This window comes from Falco rusticolus, chromosome 6, assembly GCF_015220075.1.
Source record: "Falco rusticolus isolate bFalRus1 chromosome 6, bFalRus1.pri, whole genome shotgun sequence".
NCBI lineage: Eukaryota > Metazoa > Chordata > Aves > Falconiformes > Falconidae > Falco > Falco rusticolus.
Genome location: NC_051192.1, coordinates 68190408 through 68215506, shown reverse-complemented (window position 1 = coordinate 68215506; position 25099 = coordinate 68190408). Strand labels below are relative to the sequence as shown.

The 25099-nt window shown below is 38.5% G+C and overlaps 1 protein-coding gene across 1 annotated transcript in view; it reads left to right on the top strand.

Annotated features, from left to right (window-relative positions):
* ERICH1 (glutamate rich 1) overlaps window positions 1-25099 on the top strand; it is an 82288-nt gene that overhangs the window by 17238 nt on the left and 39951 nt on the right. Inside the window, exon 3 of the mRNA XM_037391968.1 lies at window positions 19333-19467. Within this exon, the coding sequence (XP_037247865.1) occupies window positions 19333-19467 (135 nt within the window). The remainder of the gene's footprint in view (window positions 1-19332; window positions 19468-25099) is intronic.

The following is a 25099-nucleotide window of genomic DNA, read 5'->3' as shown; positions in this document are numbered from 1 at the left end:
TGATGTTTATGCATGAATATAGCATTTAGCAGTAGCTAATATGAAACTTCAGTGTAAACTGTAACTGTCTTTGGTGTGATGTCTGTTGAACAGTCAGAAAACGACTTACGCTGGTGCAGCTTTGCTCAGCTGTTAAGAGATACATGAAAAGAATAGTGGGAATACGTGATCCAGCACTTCCTCCTGCCCTCATGTTGCAACAGAAGGCATATATCAGTTCAGGCACTATGTTAGTTCCCTGCTGAAGAGCATTATTTTGTGTGTTTATGCAACAAAAGTGGCACATGAATATTTTTGACAGGTAAGTAAAAGTTGTTTTTCAAATGGATTGTAAAATGTGGATACTGTGCCAAAAAGATGGAATTGGAGATTATGGTAGCTGTGATATTGTGATGTGATATTGTAGCCGTGATGAAAGGCTCTGTACATAAGTATACAAGTGTGAATTGCCTTGTGTTGTCGTTCATCTGAAAGCAAATTTTGCGGTAACGGAAAGAGGTTGTTAAACTGACTTGAAATAAAAAAGCATGTTTCCCAAGAGCATAAAAAAACTTTCTCAGGGAGGTGCCGAGCTAGACCTGTTACTCACAAGCAAAGAACAACCAATTGTGGATATTGTGCAAGGCAGGAAACTAAAGTCCTGGAAGAAGCGAGCAAAATTAGTAGGATTGGAACAGTGTACTACAGAAGAGCAGATCTTGTTTGGGGATCTGCTTGGGAGGATTGAGTGGAAGACTGGTCTGAATTCCAAAGGCGCTCTGGAGAGCTGGCTGATCTTCAAGAATAACCTTCTCAAAGCACAAGAATGGCTCATTTTGACATGCAGAAAACTAAACAAGTGTGGCATGGTGCCTGACTGAGCTCAGATGTGCCAGGGAGCAGCAAGGGGAAGGTGAGGGAAGGCTAGCTGGGACAAAGCAGGCACAGGAGCTGTATCATTACTGTGGAAGCAGCCCCACAGTACGTGATAAAGGAGAGGAGAGCATGTCTGGTAACAGCAACCAGGTTCAGCCAACAGTCCAGTGGCACCAGGCGTGTCAGTAGTGACACAGCAGGTGTGAGGTCAAGCCACTATGTAAGGTCTGTGAGTCAGGGTGTGTGTCAATTGGGCTATGCGCCCAGGCACAGGTATGGCAGCAGTCTAGCTCAGACTGGGAGCTGCTTAAAAGCCTCAGCTTAAAAGCAGCTCCTGGGTGATGAGGGAAGTCCCTGCTGAGGTGGCTTCTTATAGGTCTTTCATTTCTTCACAGCAATCTGAATCAACAGCTGTGTGATATCAGAGATGCCTGTAAGTGCAGGCAGCTAAGCTCCTCAGTGGGAGCTCTGGGCCCTTAAAACACAAAAAGGAAATACCTGCTTTCACCTTCTCTGTATTAGCTACCTAAAAGAAATACAGAGATACTGCCCGAGTATGCTGGTATGGTGTTAGGAAGGCCAAAGCTCAGCTAGCGTTGGAATTCATGAGTGGTGTGGGAAGGAACAAGAAGGATGGGGGCAACAACTGGAAGGCTAAAGAAAATGTGGGGCCACAGCTCAATGGGTAAGGGTCTAGTAATGGAAGACAAGGAAAATGCTGAGGTACTTTGTGCCTTTTTTTACCTATTTTTAGTGGTAAGATTTGTCCTCGGGCCTCCCAGGCCCCTGAGTGTACTGATGTAGTTTGTGAGAGTGAGGCATTACCTGCAGTAGATGGTGAGAGCTAGGGAGTCATTAAGCCAGTTGCTGAATTGCATATCAGTGGCACAAAGTGGTGTGCATCCAGGGATGATGGCTGATGTCATTGTGAGGCTGGCTTCTATCCTCATTGAGAAGTCACCACAACTGGGAGGTTCCTCAGTGTCTGGAAAAGGCAAACATATCTGTTTTCAAGCAGGGCAAAAAGGAATGTCTGAAAAACTGTGAGCATGTGTATGGAGTAAATCCTTTGGAAGCTTTTTCCAAGGATGTGAAAGACAAAAAGGGAATTGGGAACAGTAAATCTTGATTTACTGAAGGCAGGTTGTGCAACCCAGTTGCCTTCTATGATGACACGACTGGCTTGTAGATAGGGAGGGCACAGTGCATTTTCTCTAACTTTTTTAGCAAAGCCTTCGATGTAAGTCTCCCATAGTATTCTTAAAGCCAAGAGGGCGAGATACCAACTCGGCAAGTGAGTGGTCAGGTAGACTGCCAGGCTCAAAAGATGGTGATCCGCAGTACAAAGTTCGATAGATGACCTTGTGCTAGTGGTGTACCTTGGGGATTAATACTGGAGTGCATACTTCTGTGTCTGACCCAGAATAAGCAATGATACAGGCTGAGGGTAACCTGGCTGGGAGCAGCTCCACAGAAAAGGGCGTAGGGGTTCTGTTGGATGCCCAGTTGAACATGAGTCAGCATTGCATCGTTGCCACAAAGGCAGCTGATGATGCCATATTGTGCTGTATTAGCAATGTAGCCAGCAATTTGAAGAAAGCAATCATTTCTTTTGTGAGACACACTGGAGCAGCATTTGTGAGTCTATTCTGCCAACGCTGCGACCAGTGAGTTCCTTAGTAAAAGACAGGTAGTGACAAAGTAGAATGAGTCCGATGGAGGGCACCGTAATAGCCAGAGAGCCAGATGACAATATATGCCGAGAGAATTGAGTTTGTTCGGTGCATAAGAAAAGAAGATTAAGAGGAAATCACATTACTTCAACTAACAAATGAGGAGGAGGAATACAGAGAAGACCAAGCTGTTTTGGAGGTGCTCAGCAACAGGAGAAGGGGCAGCAAGGAAGTTGTGGCAAGAGTAATTCCAACTAGATGGGTAAGGGAATTCGACCTTGGCATGATCCAGCACTGGGAATGGGCTGCCCAGAGAGAGTTTTACTAACTCCATCCTTGGAGGAGCTGAAAACTAAACAGTGTAATAGAAAACTTGATCTAATTGGGTCAAATTTTAATGAGGTTTGGGTTAATGATCTCCAAAAGTCCTTTCCAACAGAGTAGTCTAGGAATCTGTGTTACCAGGGTGGGGGGTTTTTAATTAAAAAAAAAAAAAAAAACCAACCACAAACCACACCTCACCCAATCTGTTACAAGTGTGGCTAGTAACAGGTTGGCTACAGAGCTTTCTTATGTGTGTCTGTGGTAGAATTACCTTCTGAAAGCTGTTGTCCTGTACTGCATCCTGTTACTGTGACAGAAGATTGTCTGGAGATCTCAACTTGTTGCACTTGCATTTGTTTGATACCCATTTTGTTTTTCTAGATCAGTACTTCTAGTACTACTTTTGTGTGGTCAATAATGAGGTACAAGAGGCTGATAAAGCATTAAGTTTATTCTATAAAATGGTATTTGGTAGCATTGGGAACTAATTGTCCTGTCAAAATATGTAACGGGCTATTTATTGGCACTAAGATGAAGACATGCTAAATAAGTTTGACTATGGAGTCATTTCTTAAGCTACAGATGCCTTCATTTGTAGTGAACCCATACCATTTCTTATAAATTAGGGCCTGCCCAAACTCCCACTGAAGTGGGAGGTGAGGGGGAGAATTTGGTTGGCTTTGTGATATATATCTGTTTGTACCTAGTTCCCAATACAATGTTCTTCAGATTAATGAAACAAAAGCTTTTGATCTAGAATCCTAATAGAGGTGAAATATATCTCAGGGGAAAGGGAACATGGAGCAAAAAGAACAGTTCTGTATTTATGATTTTCACAGCACAGCAATGAGGCTGTTCTTAAAATTATCAGTAAGCTAACTGAGCTTGTTTTTGTTAGAGGCAAGAAAATGCTATGGTAGTACAGAAGAGGTTCTTCTGTAATTGATGTTCTATAAATTTGTACTTTCAAAAAAAAACAACCAAACAACAACTTAAAAAGGGTTGCAGTGATAAACTCGTGGGTAACTGATTTTTCTCTCTTTCCTATCTGTGAAACCAGCAGATAACCACAACCAGAGAAGAAGAGTTTCATTTAAATTTAAGGAGATCTTGCATGAATAGTCATGTACATTTTGTGATTTTATGGCATTGGACACTGAAAGTAGCATGTTTAGGCTATAAGATTTAGAGCTATAAACTGTATGGCTTTGGAAAAGGAAAAATATAAAGGCATTGATTTTTTTATTATTTTTTTTTTTTTACTACCATATACTATTTTAAGTAACTTTTTTATTGTAGACCAAAGGTTATGGGCATAACTATGAAACAACTGATCATTTAAGTAGCAGTAGTCTAAGATGAACAATGGAAAATGACGGGGATTGTGTGGATATGAACTCCTTCCTAGTCTGAAAGTGATCAATTTAGTCCTACAAAATCTACTGAAAAAATTAATTTACTGTCAATAAGAAATCGAAGATTTCTTTAAAAATAAGCTGACTTGAAGTCTAAGTATTTTCTAGCATTGAATAACAGCTTTTACTATAAAACTCATCACAATGTTCTCCTTTAACAGTTGTTTTCAAATTGTGAAAATACCGTTACTGATTTGCATGAGCTAACTCCTACTAGATTGTGGTATTTGTTGGAATGCAGTTTGCAGCATTGCCTGGAATGTCTGCGTCTTGTCGTATAACAGGGACTTATGCCCATAAAATTTAAAGATTATGCCTCTCTATCCTGTAAATATTTGCATTTCTGTGCCTCCTTTGAAATCAAGTTGAAGTTGAGGTGCTTAAGCATATAGATCAGGACCCATGTTAACAACTGTTTCTCATTTAATTTTGGAAGATTACTAATGTAGAGGCAGAAATCATTGTCCCATAAAGCTCCCCACATGGTTCTAGAACTAAACCTTATAATAAGACCCAAAATAATCATTTTGATTGTTGGAGATAGAAGGGAAATTCTGAGGGATGCTGTCCTTTCACTATAGAGTGATCTTCTGAATAGTATATGCATTTTCTTTAGGAAAGTGATAGTTCTGTTATGGGTGGAGAAGTCATGTGGAGGTGCCATGCTGCTTCTGAAACCCAAAGAAGGAGGGTTTTCACTTATATCTTTTCTTGGAGAGAAATATTTTATTACTTTTAAGAAGCAACTTAAGAAAACTCAACAAGTTCCAACCACCAGCCTGTGGCCAGAATTTCCATTCAAGGGCATGCTAAGATGTATCTTCCCTTTGGATTCTAGTTGTCCTAAATGAGATATTACTTTTTTTCCCCTCCCTCTTCTACTAAAATACTAGGTGAGAAAATGGATGTAAAATAGAGTTGTGTCCCTCCACGACATTTAGGTAACACTTTCTAAACATTTCTTCCCTTGAGGAAGTTGACTCTTCCATTTGCAAGAGCTATAGTTCTTAATTTCAGAAGATGTAAGAAAAGAGTTTTTTCTTTCTTCAACATAAAATTGAACAGGGTTAAGATAAATGGCTTTATTACCTTAAACCATTTTAAAGTTACTCATATACATAATAAACCTGAGCCTTCTTGGCAGGCAAAGTATTAAAGAGACCAAATGGAAAACTACAGTCTCCTACAAATAAGAGGACTTAATTTTCTTTTTCCCTAAGCTTGTGAATATACTTCCAAGTGCAGTATTAGAAATGCTTAAAAACTTGTTGTAACACAAAAAAAGCGTCTATCTAAAGACTGAGAAATTATTTCTAAATATGGATTACTCACTTGGATATGGGCTTGGCCTAAGTCTTGTTCTGGATTGGTTTTGGTTATTTCTGACCCTTGTTAAGGCAGGATCTGCTTGTAACAAAGATTAATTTCATGGAGAATGTTTCTCTTGAGGTCTGCAGTGATTTCTTTGCTTTTTGTGATATGAAAAATAACTAGGTTTTAAAGTACCTTTATGGTATATGTTCAAAGTAGACACGCATGCTTCTGACTAGAGACTTGGTAATTGTAGAATTGGCTTTTTTAATAGCCTTCTTAGTCTCAGGCCTTCTTCTTTGTCAGAATTATAACCACTTTTTAAAGGATGTGGGATTTACTGGTTGATGTTTAGCATCCTGCATATAAAAATTTAAATTTAAGAGTTGCTGAAGAAGGATAATTATTCACAAGTGACATGTGTAGTATTCAGTTTTTCTGTATTAAGCACGCTGTTCCACTTCTTGCTTTTGCATCTTCCCTAATTCTGAAAAAGGAAATTGAAATGCAGAGAGCCTAGGTGGAGTCTCAGATCTTCTGGAGACAACCTATTTGATGTTTTGTCTCATTCATTTAAGTAAGAGGTAATGAAGAAAAACACTAAGCTATTTTAAAAAACCTTTAAAAAATTCATAAAACTTATGAGTAATAAAAGGGAATTCCTATTAGCTATATAAATAGATAATACACAATTTACTGCATATTAATTAAAAATGGGAATGTCTATTGACTGTGAAATATCCTAGCATTGCTATCCTATGAGGAATTCCTGTCAAAATTCAGTACAGCTGTGTGATGATTTTTTTGTGTGTGTGTTCTTACTTTTGAAGTTAATACTGACAGTATAATTTAAGAAATCATCACTGGGCCATCTGAACTGTGTCCTTACTCATCCTAATCCTGTCTTCCTGTGGCGTTCTGTTATAGAAAACTTTTAAGTTTGTGACAGAAGTGCCTGGAAGACACAAATTGTCTAAAAAATATACATGGACAGCCCTGGCTTTTAGTTGATCGAATTGATGAAGTGCATATGCTTGAGAAGTTAAAACTCTAGCAGTACCCAGTGCAGCAAACAGCTTTAGAGACTCGTTAAACAATTCAGCTTCGTTTTAGTTAATTACTCTGAAAAGCTGTCTATTGCGAATAAGATAAAGAGCAGTGGAGACTATAATTATTGTACAACAAAGTGTTGTCACGCACTTTTATGTTCTTCTCTCAAGGGTTTAAAAAATTCTCTCATTATATGCTATATTACAGTGGCATCGTACTGTGAAAATGGGACAGATGGATCCAGGAGTGAGTATTTGACTGAAGACGCCAAACCCTGGTGGCTATGGTAGAAATGGTGCCCAACCAGATTTAAAAGCTGGTATCTATATGCTTGGGGGGAAGGTAGAGACTCGGGGGTTGCGGTGGGGGGAGCACAATCAAAAACAGAACACAAACAAAAAAACCTGTCTGTCTTCAGCCTGAGTTGGCTGTATGTATGACATCTGTAACTTCTGTTCTGAGAAAAAGAACCTTGCAGTTCAGTCTCCGGTTCCTGTAGTAATGCTTTTGGTTTTGATTAGGTTTTTTTTTTTTGGCTGTGGTTGTCAGATTCCTTTCTTTTCCAGTGTTCTTATGTATATACGTTCACTCATTCTTCTCTTCTATATCTTCATTTCAAACAGTTGTCATAGAGAAGTCTGTCTGCTGGCCTCTGTGACAAGTGGAAGCTATTTAAGAAGTAGCTCATCTATTAGTGTGTAGCGGCTCCCTAATTGGAGTAGAAAATGCCGGATTTAGCTGTAAGTGTAAACAAGCTCTAAACTTCAATGTAGCCAGCTACAGGAAAAGTAATTATCCTGAGAAAGGAAACAGAAAAATGGCTTGTGTAAGAACTTGATGAAGTGGAGTGTTTTCTGGTAGAGAAGAGCTGATAGACAGCTGTAAGGTGAATCGAACTGTAATATAGTAATTGTGTGTTAGCATTCTTACTGTCCACCCTTTCTCCCTGTTTGAAATTGTTTTTAACAAGTGGATGACAAAACAGGTTGTATGAGAGGCCTCTCCTGTTCCTATTTACATTGGGAAGTTTATTGCTTAAAGCTGCCATTGTCAAAATCATAGTTCTTCAAATTTCATGTTTGCTGCTGTTAAGCATGCTTTCTTCCTGCTTGTCCTTCCTACCAGCTGTACCCTCTAACTGTTATTTGAAAAGTGGAAAGGCTTCTAATGTGAACTTGCTACTGAACTAAGTTTCGGGCAAATAATTTTCCAAAACTTTTTTGTGCTTCTATGGTTTGCATTATTTTTGTACACAAATGGGAATGGACTCTTACTGATGACTTCTGATTATGGAATTAAAAGTGTTTTGGGGGAAAATAAGTTTAAAACCTTAAACTTTGTTTACCTTTATTCTGATGAGCACATTTGTTTATTTTCTGGTCTAGTTTCATTCAGGTAAGTCCCAGTAATCATCAATTAATCAGTGAGGGTAATTAACTTAATTGCAACCTAGACATGGCCTTTTAGATTCAGTACTGTTGCATTTATTTTAAAAAATATATTGATTGACAGGGATGTATTTGGCTTTTGAAAAGTATGTTGAACAGCTAAGATCTGCAGCACAAGGAGAAATAATTGAGCTAAGTATTAACATTAAGGTAGCTTTATTCTGTTAGTACAACTAGAATTCTTAGACATTTAAAATGTTGCCTATAATCATAGACTAGGACATATGAGATGCTGAAGCTTTTAAGTTAAAAAACTTAACAGCTAAACTTCAACTTCCAGAAAACAAAAAATAGCTTGGACCACTTTTTTTAAATAAGCTATCTCGTAATTTTAAAACTGCCATATGCCAGTACTTAGATGCTAGAAGGTGCTCTGCTTCTTGGTTCACTCTCATTCTGTTTTGTACTTGATTTTTCGTTACCTTTTCCAAGGGAATGTAGGTGTTAATGGTTCATAGGTAAATATTCTTCCTCAGACAATGAGTGAGAACAAGAGGAAGAAGGATTTGTTTGATCTGGCTTTTCTCTATGACATAGAATGTCTGCCACTTCTAATGTAATGAAACTGAGGCTGAGTTGTAATGGTTAAGTCTTGTCTCCAGTAAAATGGGCTATAATACAGCCTTTTGAGGTGTCTAAAAAAATAAATAGCTGAGTTAGTGTACATGTGGGAGGTGGTGAGGGAAATAAATCTGAGCTTTCTTGTTCCTTGTCTCTTATGAGTTTCCCATCCCAACTCCAGGCCTTGTAAAATAGGTATATCTTTACTGAGCGTAGTTTCCTTCTGAAGTTTTTGTTTCCATGAAGCTGAAGGAGAAGACAATGATGAGAAAGTACTTCTGAGGATTTTCTCAAGTTCTTTTTTTCTTTTAATGCTCTAGTCCTGTGAGCATCAAACATCTCCCCTTCCCTTCCTTTTCCCTCTCTGAAAACTTTGAGGTAATGAGGTCTGTAAATTCCAAGTTTGACCACGTTTCTTTCATTGATAACTTTGTGGTTATTCCACTGGAAATATTAACAGAAAACAGAATGGTTTAAAACACTATTAAAAAAAATACCCCCATAAAAAGGAATGCTTAGGGAAAACGCCCTACATAACTACTGACTTCATTTACTTTATAGTCATTTCCATTATTTGAGAAGAGGGAGCAACCACTGTTGTCTAGACTCTCTTTTTAATGAAGTGAAGCACTTAGTGATGTGAAGTGTCAGGAGGGAGGCTGGAATGAACCGACTTGAGTGTCAGCATGCTACCAGACACAAATGATGTACAGTCTAAGAATTGGGTGCAGTGTTCTGTAATGTGGCTATGCCCTTACAAAACAAATCTGAGAAAGTACTGAAAACATGCTATTTCTTGAACATCAAAGGATGTTCAAGGATCAGAGTATCAAAGGATAGTGGGCTGCTTCTATATAACTGAATAAAGTAGCAGAAATTAAGGTCAATCCAAAAGATTTCACTACTGCTGTCTACACTAGTATATAGTGACCAATAGTATTGTCAAAACCAGTATTGCAATAAAATGGGCATATTTTACTACTTCCTCACGATGTTCTCCAGCAGCTTGCTACTTGAGGATTTTCTGAGCCAGAGCACAACTTGCACCTGTTACTATGATTTTTTTTTTCTTTCATTAATTTGTTGTTTGGATCTATGTAATTTTGGAATAGAACTATAGACTTTGAAGTTTTACCTGGCAATCAGGGAAACTTGTAATTCAAAACAGAATAGCAGACATCTTCAAAATTTTAAAGCTGAAGTGAACTCTGCAGAAGAAAATACTTTTTCAGTATTCTGTTACAGGTACTGGTGCCAATAATGTAACATAAGATAATTAGATGTCCAATAGACATTCAGTAGGCTTTTATTATTTAGAAAGACATAAAGACTCTCAGGAAGGAGTGTATCTTCTTCAGCCAAAAACGGGCTTGAGTGACGACTCTTATTTATTTCAATAAGGTATAGATAATGAAGGGGGGGGGTTGATTGGGCACTAATACTTGCAGATGAGAGCATTTTTTCTATTAAATCAGTAAGATTGGGCTCTAGAGGTGTTAAAACAAGCTAAAGGAATTAGCTTGTAATAGTTTACTGTTTTTCTTAGCTCTCCATAAAGGGAGTTCCATAATTCTGTGAGAGGCAAGTTCCTACGTGCAGTAGTGAATTTGTACAGAAATAATTCATCAACTACTCCAGTCACCCAGCAAAATAGCACAACACTGCCATTATTGAGCGATGGTTCTCATTTGAGTAGAACAAATGATAAGCAGTAAGTGACGATCTGTCCTTTGCTAGGTTGCTTATAATAATTTTTTCTCACTACCCAGTGTGACTTACCTAGTATTGCAGGAGAGAATCCTGCTGAAGGCTGAGGTCAAGCAGCAGGAATTATGCAGCACTCCAGGGAAAAATTTTATGCTTTCTGATTGCACAGAAGGCTACTTAGCTAAAACGTTCTGACTTTGTGGAAAGCACTCTCGTGTGTGTTGACTTGAGGCTGGAAAAGTGTCCTGTGAGCAGAGGATGATTGTACACAGTATGACACCTCATGTCCGAAGTTACTCTCACATACCTTACCATGACAGACTAAAGTAACTATAGCTTGATGTCCAGGAACTTGGATATGATCTGAACAAACCTGTGTATACGTTGGGGGATGGGGGGGTGGGGCACTGTGGGGTTTAGGATCACCAGACTTGTCTTACAATGTTTATGCTGAAGGACAGTTTATTGTCGTACTGATCAACTGGAAAAGTACCTGTTCTTTAGTACCACAGCTCAGGAGGACCCTGATCATGTTTATGTTCTACAGTTAGTCACCGGTACTACCTCTGCTACACTTCAGTTTGTGAAGGTGTTTTTGAGAAGACAGAAACTCTCTTGCCCGGAATTTGCATGTGTACTGTCCTTAAATACACTTGTCGTGCTAGTCAATGAATGTGGAAGTGACAGTGTGTGTCTCATGTAGATATAAAGAGGGAGTGCATATGTGCATTGGGGATTGTCATAGTTCTCAGGTTGTAGTCTCAGTCTGTCACACGTAATAAAAATGAGAAATAGCTAGATCATGGTAATGTTCTATCTTACATAGTAAGTAAAAATATATTTCAGTACAAACGTCTTAAAGGAGATAACAGACCTTCTTCAAACTTTATTTTTCTCCAGACCAGATCTAATGTAACACCATGCAATAAGTGCCTAATAAGAATGACTTTTGTAGAAGGTATGATATTGAACTAATCAGACCTTGGATTTGATCCAGCATCAATCTCTCTCTTCCTATGCTTTTTTTTCTAAAAAAACTCTTTTAGGTCATGAACTACTTTCTTCCATTTGGAGAAGTCATAGCTGGGTGTTTGCAAGGGATAATTTTGTGGAAGAGATCAGTCTTGGGCAGATTGGGTGCACTTGATGGTTGTTCTGGTGAGGCTGCAACATGTTCCAGCTGACTTCTGGACTTGAGTCCTCCATTTGCTCTATGGAGGCCAGTTGTGTGAGGTTCTACAAAGAAAAGTGCCTCTAAGAGTAATATTTGTTCCTTCTGTGGTTTTGTAAACATCCTTTAGATGTGGGGGGTTTCCCACATAAGACTGGGGGATTTGTTGCTACACTGAGATTATGCAGTTGTGAGTATACCTTTTTTATTATTATTATATGGTAACAGTTTTGTTTGACATTCTTGCACAGGACTAGGAAAGAGTAATGCTTGATTTGTGGTTTGTAAACTTACTCAAGATGAATATGGGGTGAATAAATATGCAACTTGGTGTTACAGAAATGAAGTAGCAATATGTTTGCTGATACAAAACAGCAATTTAACCAAGTTTGATACTAAATGCAACAGTTGTTTAACAACATTCAGTGGCAAAGTACATTTGATTATTTACTAGATAGAGGACAGGGTCAGACAAAACTGTCAGGGAGACCCTCCCACTGAGTCATGAGGTTTAGAAAAAGGACCTCCTTGCTTTCCAAACTTCTCAGAAAGGAGTCTAGGTGCAGATGGATCCAGTCCTAGTTCTGGACTTGGTCAACTGTGTTTATATCTAAAGGATTATATATCTGCAGTCAATCCTTTATATCACTCGGCTACAATTTCAAAGCTTAGCATGCTATTCGTCACTTAATTGGAATCTGTTGTGGCAAGGAATCTCTCAGCCTCGAGGAGTAACCTTGAGGGGTGTCTGTATTCAAGGGGAGCCCCTGGCATGCAGCTCACAGCCATGCAGGAGGGTGCAATGGGCCCTGGGCTGTCTGCTCGTTGGGGAATAAGGTGATTAATTTCTAGTCATATTTGCATACTGGTTGTATTTTTGTTGGCACATGTACAACTAGCCTTCAGCTGTTGCGAGCAAGATGTATGGCCCTTCACTATTGTGGTGTTGTCTATCTCCCAGATTCGAACTTAGGCCAGATGCAGCCATCACAACCACTACTGGGGGCTATTGCTTAAACAGAAAAGGTGAAGGGGGGAGGAAGCACAGTGCTGTGCTCCACCCCATGATTATAGTCAATTCATCTTACCCTCACGGAGGGGTGGTATAGTGACCTCTTGCCTCTGTGCTATAAATGGTGTATTGATAGTTTGTGCGCTTTACACATCTGCGGTAAGTAGTTAGTGAAGCACTGCTATTTGTTATGCATTAATTTGTATGTTTTAGGTGGTTGAAGTTGGGTTATTTGTTTTATCATGTACCAGCCTTTACATACAGTATAATTATAAGCAGTAGACGTGTTAGAGTTAGTAAAATCACAGCTGGGTGAAGCATGAAATTAAAAACTCCCATTGCTGTCAGTGACAATCCAATAAGAGTTTCTCAGCAATGTTTTCCACTCTTCCTCACTTTTTCCAGTACATGGTTATCTCTTCTGTATCACGATGAACGATGATTAGAGTTTTTTGTCCACCGTTTCAGATGTGTTCTAGCAGTTGACACAGATCATAATGCTGTAGCGGTTTCTTCACCAATGTAAGATTCATTCCCATGGGCATAGGCAATAAATCTTGATTCAGTGTATAGTTAGATTGTAACAATTGATAAGACATAACAGGAGATGAATAATTAAAGTTGTATTCCATAAATTTAGTAAATTTACAAGCACAAATATTTGAGCAACTGCTTGTATCTACAGTAATATTATCTACAAATGTAAAATCACAAAGGGTTCTCATACAAACACATCCCTTGCCAATATATACAAGCATAGTTTCAGGGTTTTCATTGGGATGTATTTCAAAATGACAGATGCTTTGTTCAGTGTCAAGACAAATGTCTTGGGCTTTGATAGTGTTACTCTCACAAATAAATCCTTGTTCCTTTACAACACATGCATTAACATGAATAGTTTGCCCTTTGTTTCTGTTTTGTAGGGCCCATACTTTTATGTTCTAATGGATAGCATAGCTCCATTGTGATTTAATCCTAGCAAAATAACAGAGTATATGGTGCATACTGAAGCAAAGGCTGTGGCTTTATTGTTGATGGGGTCTAAGTAAAACTGACCAAATACCACCAAGACTGGATTTATTTCTCAAATTTAGTTGCACTATCCCAAAGTACCTTTCAAATTTCAGTGGGTAAGGTGCCCTCTTCACCTTCTCTTATTAATTGCTGCTACCATAGGTTGCATCCATAGTTGAGCTTGGATACAGCTAAGAGCTAGAGAAATGTTCTTTTGGGCTACACCAAGTGCATCCACAATCAGTTGGTGGTCTCTTTCATTATTTCTTTCCCATTGAGACAATACATCAGATTAGAGCCATTGGTTCATTCCCAATGCTAAAAGAGAAGACTGCAATGGTTGTTGTCATTTATTTAAATCAAGCGCAACAACGGGTGCTTCAGCATCTCTACTATTCAAGGCTCCAAATTCTGTCCCTATGATACCGGTCACGTCTCTCCTTGTTTGTCTTGGAGAGGTGAGGGTTTATCCATGTAACCATGCTAACTGTCCTGCATAGAATGTATGTAGGAATGGTAAAGAGGTCTGTTTGATTGTATAGATACTAATTTGTATCAATAATTATGTTTAAGAGACCATGATGGATTAAATAACACTTGTTATTGGCTTCTACTTTTGATCACATATCATCCAATTCCAGAAATTTGGGGGGAATAAGAGTTTTCTTATCCTTTACAATTAGGACAGATGTTGTACCAGGCTCAGTAATATCTTTTTTTAAATTTAAATGATAGTCCCACACCATGGTGAGCCCAGGGGCAGACTACAAAACCAGGTTGTATTAAGGTAAAAATGTACCAACAGTCCAGTCTTTCAGAGGTGCAAAGTTTTGTATCTTTTGCTGTTGTTTGACGTAACGTAGTACACAGAAATCTGAGATGCCTTCTCATGAGTAGACCCATTGATCGCATGGCATCCTATTTTAATTTCTTTTCTGGCCATTCCTCCAAGTTGGGGAACTTTGTGAGCTTCATCTTTATCCCAGCTCCATTAGTTTGCTAAGTATATTTTGGTTCTGTGCGTGACTGTGCTGGAAAGCTTTAAATCTCCCTTACTGGAGCGTATAGCCATACTTCTGGTATATTTAACATGAGCTTGAGACCACGGCCACTCTAGGGTTCTTTCATCACAGGTTAAGAGAAGCAGCATTGCTAGGATTTGGAATAGTAGCATGACCACAGCATTTCCATTTGCCATCCTGTGGGGTGCTGCAAGCGAAAAGTAGACACTTGTTTCAGTGGGGAGAGTCTGAACAGGCTACCCCATTAAAAAGAATGAAAAAATACATCATGCATTAATTCTGTGTTTTGCACCACTGCCATTGGTAGCTTCCCAGACAAGTGGGCCATGAAGTTGAGTTAATGTCACAGTACTCGTGGATGGTAGCTTGACCATCACAGGCTGTCCTGGCTATAATGTTGTCAGATACTCTCTTTTCCCAGTAAGTGGAGCACTAAGCTCAGTTTTTACGAAGAATGCTTGGTTTGCAGGGCTTTCAGTGGGCCCATATTGATTATTTAATTGATGGAGTACTTTGGGAAGTCATATATCCCCATTGAGGCTGGTGTGGTTTGCGACTCCTTTTCAATAAGCCAATAGCTCTTTCTACCATCACATTTGATTGAGGGTAGTATGGTGTGTGGAAAACCCATGTAATTTCCTCATTTTTTTGCCCAATCTTGTACGTACGTACATGTAAAATGTGAGCCATTATCACTTTGGGTAATACCAGGAATAGGTAGATTTGAGAATCTGTCTCTCAAATCTAGAGCCAAGATGATATACCTTGCACTGTGTTTTGCCTATTAGCTTTCCAACACTTACTTGCTATAAGCAAATCGGAGACTAATCCCACTCCTGTGAGAATGTATTGATATCCGACAGGGGATTTGAATGGTCCAATATAATGTGTGCCGTGTAGACCATAAATTTTCCTGTCATTGATATGTAGAGGTGGTGTTTTAGCAAGGGTGATATGCTTGTAATTTCAGTCTACACTGGAGACATTATGTAAGGATATGTTTACGAGTTTTCCTGTGTTCATAGGCCAGCCCTTACTCTGTGCAGCAGAGTGCTGCTTTACCTGTGTGGCCTAAGTTTTAATGTAAGCATTCTCCCAATCAATACCACTCAGGATTTAAGGTGATTTTCCTGATTTTAGTTAGCTCATCTACTTTCTGATTCCACTTTGTGGCTGGTTGATTATCCTTAGCATGAGCTTTTACCTGTCACACCTTGAACAGTGTTTTTCTGGCTATATCTAGTAGTAATTGCCTATCTTTGGTTCTCCAGGCTGGGAATCTATTTACTTCCTAATTCAAGGTTTCCCGTTCACAGAGCCACTGTGTGGCACCAGCCCACACAGTGTAAGAGTCTACGTCTATGACTTCTGTTATGTGCTACCAAAACAATTGCTCCTATTTCTCCTACTCATACACTGCCATCACCTTCTATTACTTGTTTACTGGTGATAGTATCTAATGCAATGCCTTTATATTGCCATTTACCATTTACTCTTTCTGCTGAAGCATCTGTAAACCACATGTTTTCTGTTGATGTACTGTCAGGGGGGGGTGGTATATTCTGTTAGGCAGGCTTACCATTATCTGATAGTGGGATTTTGTGCAACTTTTTCTGGGGAAATCTTTTCTAGGATTGCTTCTAGTAAATGAAATGGTCCTCTAGTTTGCACGGGTTGTCCCTGATGTATTTTCTAAACTCATTTAACTGCTTGGACTAAAGATAAAAGTACCTTTTTCCCATTCAGAGTATCGTTGTTCTGTTTCTTTAAAAGTAGTTGAGCTAAACAATAAAGGTCTTTTTGGCCCATCAGGGCCAGTTTGGAAGAGGTTGTAGTAAGTAGCACGTTTGGCGAAACCTCATTTGGCTGTAATAGTGTTGTGGGGCTGTGCTGGTCCCAGCGACTGATACATTTTTAATTCTTCAGTTAGATATTTGACTGCCTCTCTATGTTCTTCTGACTTCCAGAGTTTGCCTTTTTGTAACATAAAATGATAGAAAATCCAGGTACATGCTTCCTCCAATATCCTAAAGTTCCCATTAATTGTTGTAACTCCTTCTCCTGGAGTGCAGCATTTTCAGCTTTCTCATTTTTTTTTTCTTAAGGTTTCTAGAGAAATCACTGTGCTGCCCATTATCGATCAAGTATCTAAAGATTTTACTTCTGTACTTGCTCCCTGACATTTTCAATCCTTTCAATCTCTGCAGTCAGTCCTTTACATCACTTAGCTACAATTTCAAAGCTTAGCATGCTATTCATCACTTATCGGGAATCTGTTGTGGCAAGGAATCTCTCAGCCTCAAGGAGTAACCTTGAGGGGTGTCTGTATTCAAGGGGAGCCCCTGGCATGCAGCTCACAGCCATGCAGGAGGGTGCAATGGGCCCTGGGCTGTCTGCTCGTTGGGGAGTAAGGTGATTGATTTCTAGTCATATTTGCATATTGGTCGTATTTTGGTTGGCACATGTGCAACTAGCCCTCAGCTGCTGAGCCAGATCTATGGCCCTTAGCTGTTGTGTTATCATCTGTCTCCCAGATTCGAACTTAGGCCAGATGCAGCCACCACAACCACCACTGGGGGCTATTGCTTAAACAGAAAAGGTGAAGGGGAAGCACGGTGCCAGGCTTGGGAACTCCCATTTAAACAGGTCAACTTAAATTGTTTTGAGTCATTGCTCATTTACATAGTAAAAGTTGTTACTGTTGTTCTTTGTAAGATTAGGTGTTCTATATAGTCCTTCAAATTCTGTCATGTGTAACTCTTTGGTCTGGGAGGTTAATATCACAGTATATCTACTGCTTTTATGGTTGAAGAGTTTGTCAGGACTGCTGCAAATTGAGTTTAATGTTTTCACGGTCATCTTTGTTTTACAAAACCTAAATGTAAAGGGATAAAAGGGGAAACTTGAAATTGTTCAGAAGGGAGCATCTCAAGAAACATTTGTACATCCTTATAATTTAAAGCTGTCACCAATTAGCACTACATCATTAATCAACCTGGGTGAGGGGGTGGAAATCAATGCAAGTACTGCCAGTTCGGTGATTTGGCATCATCTTCATAGAAAGGATCTGCTGAAGAATTATTCCGAATTAATTTTTGGTGGATCTTTTTCCAAATTACATAATTGCTCTTCATCTTTCTGTATGACTGACTTTCCTTTGTTCTCCCTTAAAGTAAGAATCACCAATACCAGTTTGAAATTTTGTGGCTTGAAAAACTGACAACTTTCTAACGTGTTCTCAAAACAGAATTATTACATCCTGATGATTTATTACATCCTGATGATGCGAACAACTGTGATGCAGCTTTTCAAAAGTGCCTTGAATGTTCTGAAATGTACTTTATCATAGATGCCTAAGATGATTAGTCATGCCGAACTCTTTGAAGTATGCTGAGAAATATCAGTCTATAGTTAAATTACAAATTTGCATACAATATGTATAGTTAAATTACATATTAGAAACATAGCTCCCTAACAAGAATTATTCCTATTAGACAGATACTTTAAATGTTTAGGTATTAGTCCAACCGTAGCTGTAGCTTGATAATAAACTCAGATTGTCTGGGATCTGGTAGCAAGTTTGTGATGTAAGGAGGTTAATTGTGTCCGCTTGCCGATGTTTGTACCATATATTATTTTACACTTCTGTCTGTGTTTTAAAGGGCCAAACTGACGCCAAGAAGGGAGGGCTAGTGCTGAGTCTGCTGGCTTACGCAGCTGGCTGGCTGTTTAAAAACAAAAACCCTACAAAAAACCCCAAGAAACAAAACCACAATGGAAGACCAAAAAATACACTGAACAGTCTAAAATTACATTGCAGCATTTGGAGACGCCCTGACATCCTGGCCCTCTTTGAAAGGCTTTTGTCTCCTTGTGGTTGATACCTACTGTTGTCACTACTGAGCAAAAAAAAAAATCAGTCTGCTATTTGGACTGGTTTCATGTAACAAGCAGAGAGGCTTCTCTGTCATTTCTACAGAGCTACTTCTTGTCTGGTGAACAACTGGAAAGTTTATGCTGCCACTCTTGCATGTATTTTTAAATACCTTTTAAAGATACAAGGGATCCTACAAAAACAGTCTGCTCTCATCATCAGAAGTAGTTTCTTATACAATGAAACAGTTGGAAAGCTGACCCTTGGCACTTTTTCCCCCCACACACTGAAGAAAGAAGCAGAGGAAGGATGAGGAGATGAGCCCTCTTGGGCAGGCACTGCTGAGGCTTAGTCAAGTGTGCCTTTCAAACTCCCTTTATCTTTGTCCCCTTCATAACAGCATAGGCAATGTTTAAAAGGTCTGCAGATGGACAAACCAAAGTTCTGTGTTTCTTTTTTCTGTTGCTTCTATCACTTTGTTATCAGCTTGTATCTCTCCATCCATCCATCCATCTTTTATAAAACAGTTCTTAAAGTAATAGTATCTGCTCATGCTGAATGGGGAAAAATGTGTTGATTGCCTCTTAAAATATTACTGTAAGTTGAAGCTTCTTCTGAAGTTAGGACAGGAGAGTGTCTGACACAAGGAAAAAAGGTGTTTCTGGTGGAAGGCATTAACCTGTGGAGTATTTGTTTATTTACAGCTGCTGTGGAATTCAGTAAAATTGTGTTTGTTATATGATAATGTCAGTGTTCCACACCTGACTTCCTCTAACTTCCTTTTCCTCTAAGGATTTTTGAGACTGCTTATTATCATTGCAATAGTTGGGAAAAGGTTTGAGGAAAATCTATGCTGAGATCAATAGCCAGACACCTTGTTTTTTCTGTTTTGTAGGTGGTGACAATACAGTTACGTCTTCAAGGAGAAAGTACACAGTGAATCTTCCTCCAGAGGGTTACACTGTAGTTACTCCAGATGCTATTAGGAGTTCAGTTTCTGAAAACTCAGGTGGTAGCGGTGACTCAACAGGTAAGTTTGGATGGTTGTTACTAGGACTAATTTTTCTCAAGAGAAGCTTCTTGGCTCCTGTAGTTAAGTAGATCCAAACTGCAACAATTAATTATTTAAACTATTGCTGCCAGTGGGTGTCACTGTTCTGCAGCATAAGCAGAGTAAGGCTGTACATCTCTATGGGTTCCTTTCCATTGTTAGAATTTGAAGACCAGACTCAACATCTGGTTATAGCCATAGAGTGCCACTGATCTTACTGAAGTTACATAAAGTGTAACTGAGGAGAAAGTCTTCCACGCCTCCCATTCAAGTGCCACATGTATATGATGCCTGTTCCCAGTTATTTTTAAGAGTAAATGTCAGGTAAAGCTGTTTTAGTAAGTCTTACTCCTGATGTTCTGAGGAATTGGGCAAAGACTTAATGACTCTTTAAATTTATCTCTCCCAGTTAGAACAGATGTTCACCTGACTGGAGTTGATGGAGGGTAATCCTTTAGCATTGACAAGAAACTGTCACCAGGCAACTTCAGAACCAATATTTAGTGTTATCAAAGGATACAAGAGAAGCAACACAGATATGTAAAGAAGTGGCCTCTAAATTGGCCTCCATTAAAAACATGGGGTTTTGAATGACGTTGCTAGAATGAAATTGATTGTCTTCGAAAAAGTCCTCAGATAAGACTAAGTTTTTTTCAATTGTTATGTTCCTGTGCGTATATGTTTTTCCAGACTGTCTATCACTGTCTTTTGTTGTTAGGGACAGTCTACAGCAAAGAAAATATCCAGGTGAACCAGCTGAAGTCAAATGCTTGACAAGCAATGCTTATTAAACTGCTCTATCTGTTTCAGCCCAGGGGCTGCCTAGATGTAAGGAAAACCTGAGATACAACGTGCAGACACAGAAAGGCAAATGCACTTTGCCTTTTGAAAACGGTACCCACAGGGGTGGATTTTTTTGGCTTGGAAATTAGGTCTGCACCCTGTTGTGAACTCCATTCAGAAGCTGGATACAAGTAAAACTATTAAAAGTAGCCCAAGAGACTAAAGTGATGACCAGCATGAGTGGTGGCACATCAAGAATGCTCTTTCTGGGAGTGAAATGGTTCAAAGACATTTTTTTATGTTGAGGAAGAACTTTATCAGAGTAACATAACAGTAGATCTTGATACGATGGGGATTATGGGTAGGAAGGTGTTGTAATGCACAACTTCCAGGTTGTGCTTTTTTCTTTGTTAATTAGGATTCATTTTCAGAATCCAGAATGTTTCTAGACTATCCTTAAATTTGTTTAGTTACACAGTTCTCTCTGGGCAGTTCACTGGGTTTCTGTTTCCCAGCATGTCAGATTCAAGCTTCTTATTCTGATATTGAAGCACACTTTCTTTCCCTCAGTGCCATATAATCTCTGTTGATTCTTTGATGCAGTCTCATTTCAGATATTAGAGAGATGCTTCGCTTCTTCTGTATTTTGCTAACAAGATTAAATGAAGTCTTATAATACTTTGTAGGTAAATAGGCCTATAACTTTCACTTTTATACTTGTACTTGAGTGACTTCCAAATAAAACATTAGAATGCAGGCCTTTAAACGCTACAACTGAGATATTAAGTTATCAGCCCAGAACTTCTGTGGCAAATTTACTCAACCGCTCTTTAAAATCTTTTAATAATAAATATGTAGTGCGTACTAGATGTTCGTAGAATCGTAGAATGGTTTGGGTTGGAAGGGACCTTAAAAATCATCTGGTTCCAACCCCCCTGCCATGGGCAGGGACACCTTCCACAAGACCAGCTTGCTCAAAGCCCCATCCAGCCTTGAACACCATCAGGGATTGCAGGAGGGGGCCTGGGAAGCAGGACCACAAGTAACAATCAGTTAGTTGAAAGGAATGTGCTCGAGCATGTGGGTCACAAGCCCTGGTGATAAGGGACGTGAGAAATTACCGAAGGGTATAGAAACAGGGACTAAGTATCAAGTTGAGACTATACAAGGAATAAGGCAGGGGGTTTGTCAGCTTGCTCAAGGATGTGGTGCAAGAACTGCAGACGTTGTCTTTAACTGTTGCTGAATTGCTAAACAGCTAGTGTGAGATCTTTGCGCGAGTTGCCACACAGTTATAGAATAAGCAAGTTTTTGGACCAATCAGAATAAGATGTAACGACTGCTTGTGTGTATATAATCATGCTGTTAGGCTAATTAAAATGACATTGGCTTGCATCAAGCTGTGTCCCGTCTCTCAATCACGTCTCTCAATCACGGCAAGGGATGGGCCATGTTGATGTATTGCATAAGAATAAAGCAGAATAGAATTTAGAATTGCATTATATTGTCCCTTTTTAGGGTCATATACATATTTGTCTGGTTTTAAATGGATAGATTATTGAACAGTGGCTTCACTTGCTCATTTTTTAGATTTAATCTTTTCCTCTAGTATTTCACAACAAACATGCTCAATCGTGATAGCAGTAAGCTGCTTAGTGGCAGTATTGACTGTTGGATAGTGATCTCCTTTAGCTGATCCCAGTCTCAGTGTTCAAGAAAAGTAGGTTTTGGACTTCAGCCACTTTTTTTTAACCGTTAACAAATGCATCTGAAGTTTTGGTACATTTAGTTTTTGATTGGTTTGCTACTTGAGTTTACAGTTTATCATGGAATCAAGAAAAATTAGGTTTTAAGTGATCTTTGGTGGTTTCTAATCTGTGTTCTCTTTGCAAGGTAGGTTTGACTATAGATGGTGTTCTTGCCTGGTATTTGCCTAATTTGTTCTTGAAAACCTCCCTGTAGGGAGATTTTTCTTACATTCTTTTTTTTTTTCAGTTGCTCTAGTCTTTCACTACCCTTTAATGCTAGATCTTTCTTGCTGTAGCTTAAGGCCCATATTATTTCTTCCATCTAAATACAGATTACAGAATTAGAGATCCGTGTTAACCCTGCAAGGCTGAGGGACATGTTAACTTTACTGATGTGTATGTCTTTTATAGTATTTAATTTAAGCATATACATGAAATTATTGCAGGATGAAGGCTGTGATTTCAGGCAGTCCTCAAAATAGAAAAGGAACGGTTTAGACAATCACACCATGAATTGCTTAGTTTGCTCACCTAGGTTTAGTAGTATATCCTCATTTAGATGTCTTTTTGAAAGGATGAAGGAAAGCTCCAATGAGAGCCTTTGACACTGAATTAAAAAAAGGGAGTATGCATGTCTGTATGTATGAACCAATATGTATAAAACTTGTTTTGTTTAGAAGTGTTTCAATATTCCCAAAGACCCAGCTCCCTAAGGTGAAAATGCAGATCTAGTGTTTGCATCGTTTTACTCCTAATACTATCTATATGATATATTTTAAAAGGCACCAGGCTATCTTCTGCTGTGTTTCCTAAAAAATGGAACATGTTGTGTATATATGCTGAGTAACAAAGGGCTACCTTTCTAGCCTTTGGACCTAGAAGTAAGGGAAATAAATTCTGTGGAAATTCAAACAGCAACCTGACTCAGAAAATAATTTTATTATGAAACCGGTCTCATAAAAATAAGATGACCGTATCTTGGGATTAACATTTTTCAGTTGTAACTTACAGATCAGTGTGATTTGCTGTGTCTTTTAGATACATAAAGAAAATCAAATCCATGTTTATCTGAATTAATAAGATGATCAAGAGGAGTAGATACGCCATGGCTGAGATTTCATTGCATTCAGTTCATCTGTGGAAGAATGAAATATTCAGTCAGTAGAACATGAATTTAAACATCAGCTGTTTTTGAGAAGTTATTTAAATGTTGAAGTTAATTACAATTATAAATTAAAATAGTTTGTCAGCTCTAAAATGTTTGGGTTTTCCATTATTATTTTTCTTGGAACTAGTAGTTATATTATGGTTGATACTGTCAGAATGAAATTAATCTTGTCCAGACTAGCTTCTGACCAAGGAAAAAATAACAAAACTAAAAAGGCAGGAAAACAGGTCTGTGTGAATAGTTTAGCATGTCTTTCTCCATCTGTCTCTGTATGTTGTTTTTAGCACTTCAGATAATCTTTCAAATACTTTTATCTGTTGTGTCAAACTGTGATCAGTTATGCCCTTAACATTATGCAGTCAACTCGGGATACACATGTAAATGACTAATTGCATTGAGATTTAAAGTTTTGTGAAGTGTCTTGGCTTCCTTGTGTAATTCTCTTACACATTTCCCAGAGGTCGGAGGAATAACGATGCTCTTTCAGCCTTGTTTTCTTCATGTAATGGATGAACATGTAGTAATGAGAAGAAAAATCTAAGACTGCCTTGTCATTCAAGAGAATAATAACAATTAAATTTATCCGGTATTGTTAGAATAATAATTTAGACTTGGGTGTCTAATTTTTAAAACCTCCCTTGACTGTTTTGGAGGAACTGAATGTCACTATGGTGGTGTGATCATGTCAGCCTTTTGTTGACTGAACTGAGTAACAGTAATTAGACACTCGAGGGAGGAAATAAAGCAGAGAATTTCTTCTGTTTATCACATTATTTTTGTATTGAGTTACATGTTAGTGCATTGCTTTCTTTCAGCAATAGACATTATACTTTTGACAAGGGCGTTAAAAACATGTAACATTCAAGCTACATGCTAGTTACTATCCATCAAATTCTGGTCGTAAAATCACTATCCTCATAACTTAAAGCTCTTAAATCAGAGATCAAAATTAATTTATTTGTATTTCTCAATAAATAGATAATAATTCTTCAGGAGTAGTCACCTGAGAGGTGCACCATCATGTCTAAAAGGGTGTTCTGTATGAAAGGAGAATCCAGAAAACTTTAATTACGTGTTCTTTAATTTACTAGGAAGCAGCAGCTTAGTTTCCATTTGTTTTGGGTTTTGATTTCGTAAGATGAAGTTAAATTGTGGAGGTTTTGCTTCTTATTTTAAGCAGGTGAAACAATATGAAATACTGTATCTTGCATTAAAATATGAATGCTAAAAATGTAACCTTATTCCTTCTAAATGATAAACTTTGGTTTTTTTCCTCCAGCAATGTTTCTTCTTGAATACTCTAAGCTATGATAATAGAATATAACATAGAAAATTATTTTATTTGTGCAAAAAAGTGTGCTGGATTATGGTTTCTCTCTGAACTGGTTTAATATTAAATCCATATTTTTATGTAGAGTTGTAACGTGGTATTTGCTGTTTCTTAGACTTGTGGCAGAGCAAATTCCTGACTGAGACTGTGGAAAATAAGAAGACTGTGCACGTAGGAGTTCAAGAATAGGCAGTAGTTGAGGGCACCTGGAAGACTAGATAAAGAGAATTCCAAGAAAAGTGTTCTTAGGGTATTTTTTTATTTTTAACTTCATACTCAAGTATTTTTGTTCTTGTCCATCTCACTAATATTTTCTTCATATTTTTGAACTGCAGTGCAGTATTCATCTGATAATATCCTGTTGTTACTGTCGCGGTTGTTTCACCAGTGTTGGTGAAACCCCTTATATAGACAAAAGGAGTAAGACCGAACTGTGCTTTATCCCACCTTCTAAGGGGTATGCTATGAGACAGAGTTTTAGTTAAGAGGAAGAGTCCAGTCTGGATGCTCCACTCCTGTGCTGAGAAGTCGTCAAGTTAGAGAAACAGAAGAAGCAAGCAACCCACTTCTTTTTTTTTCTAC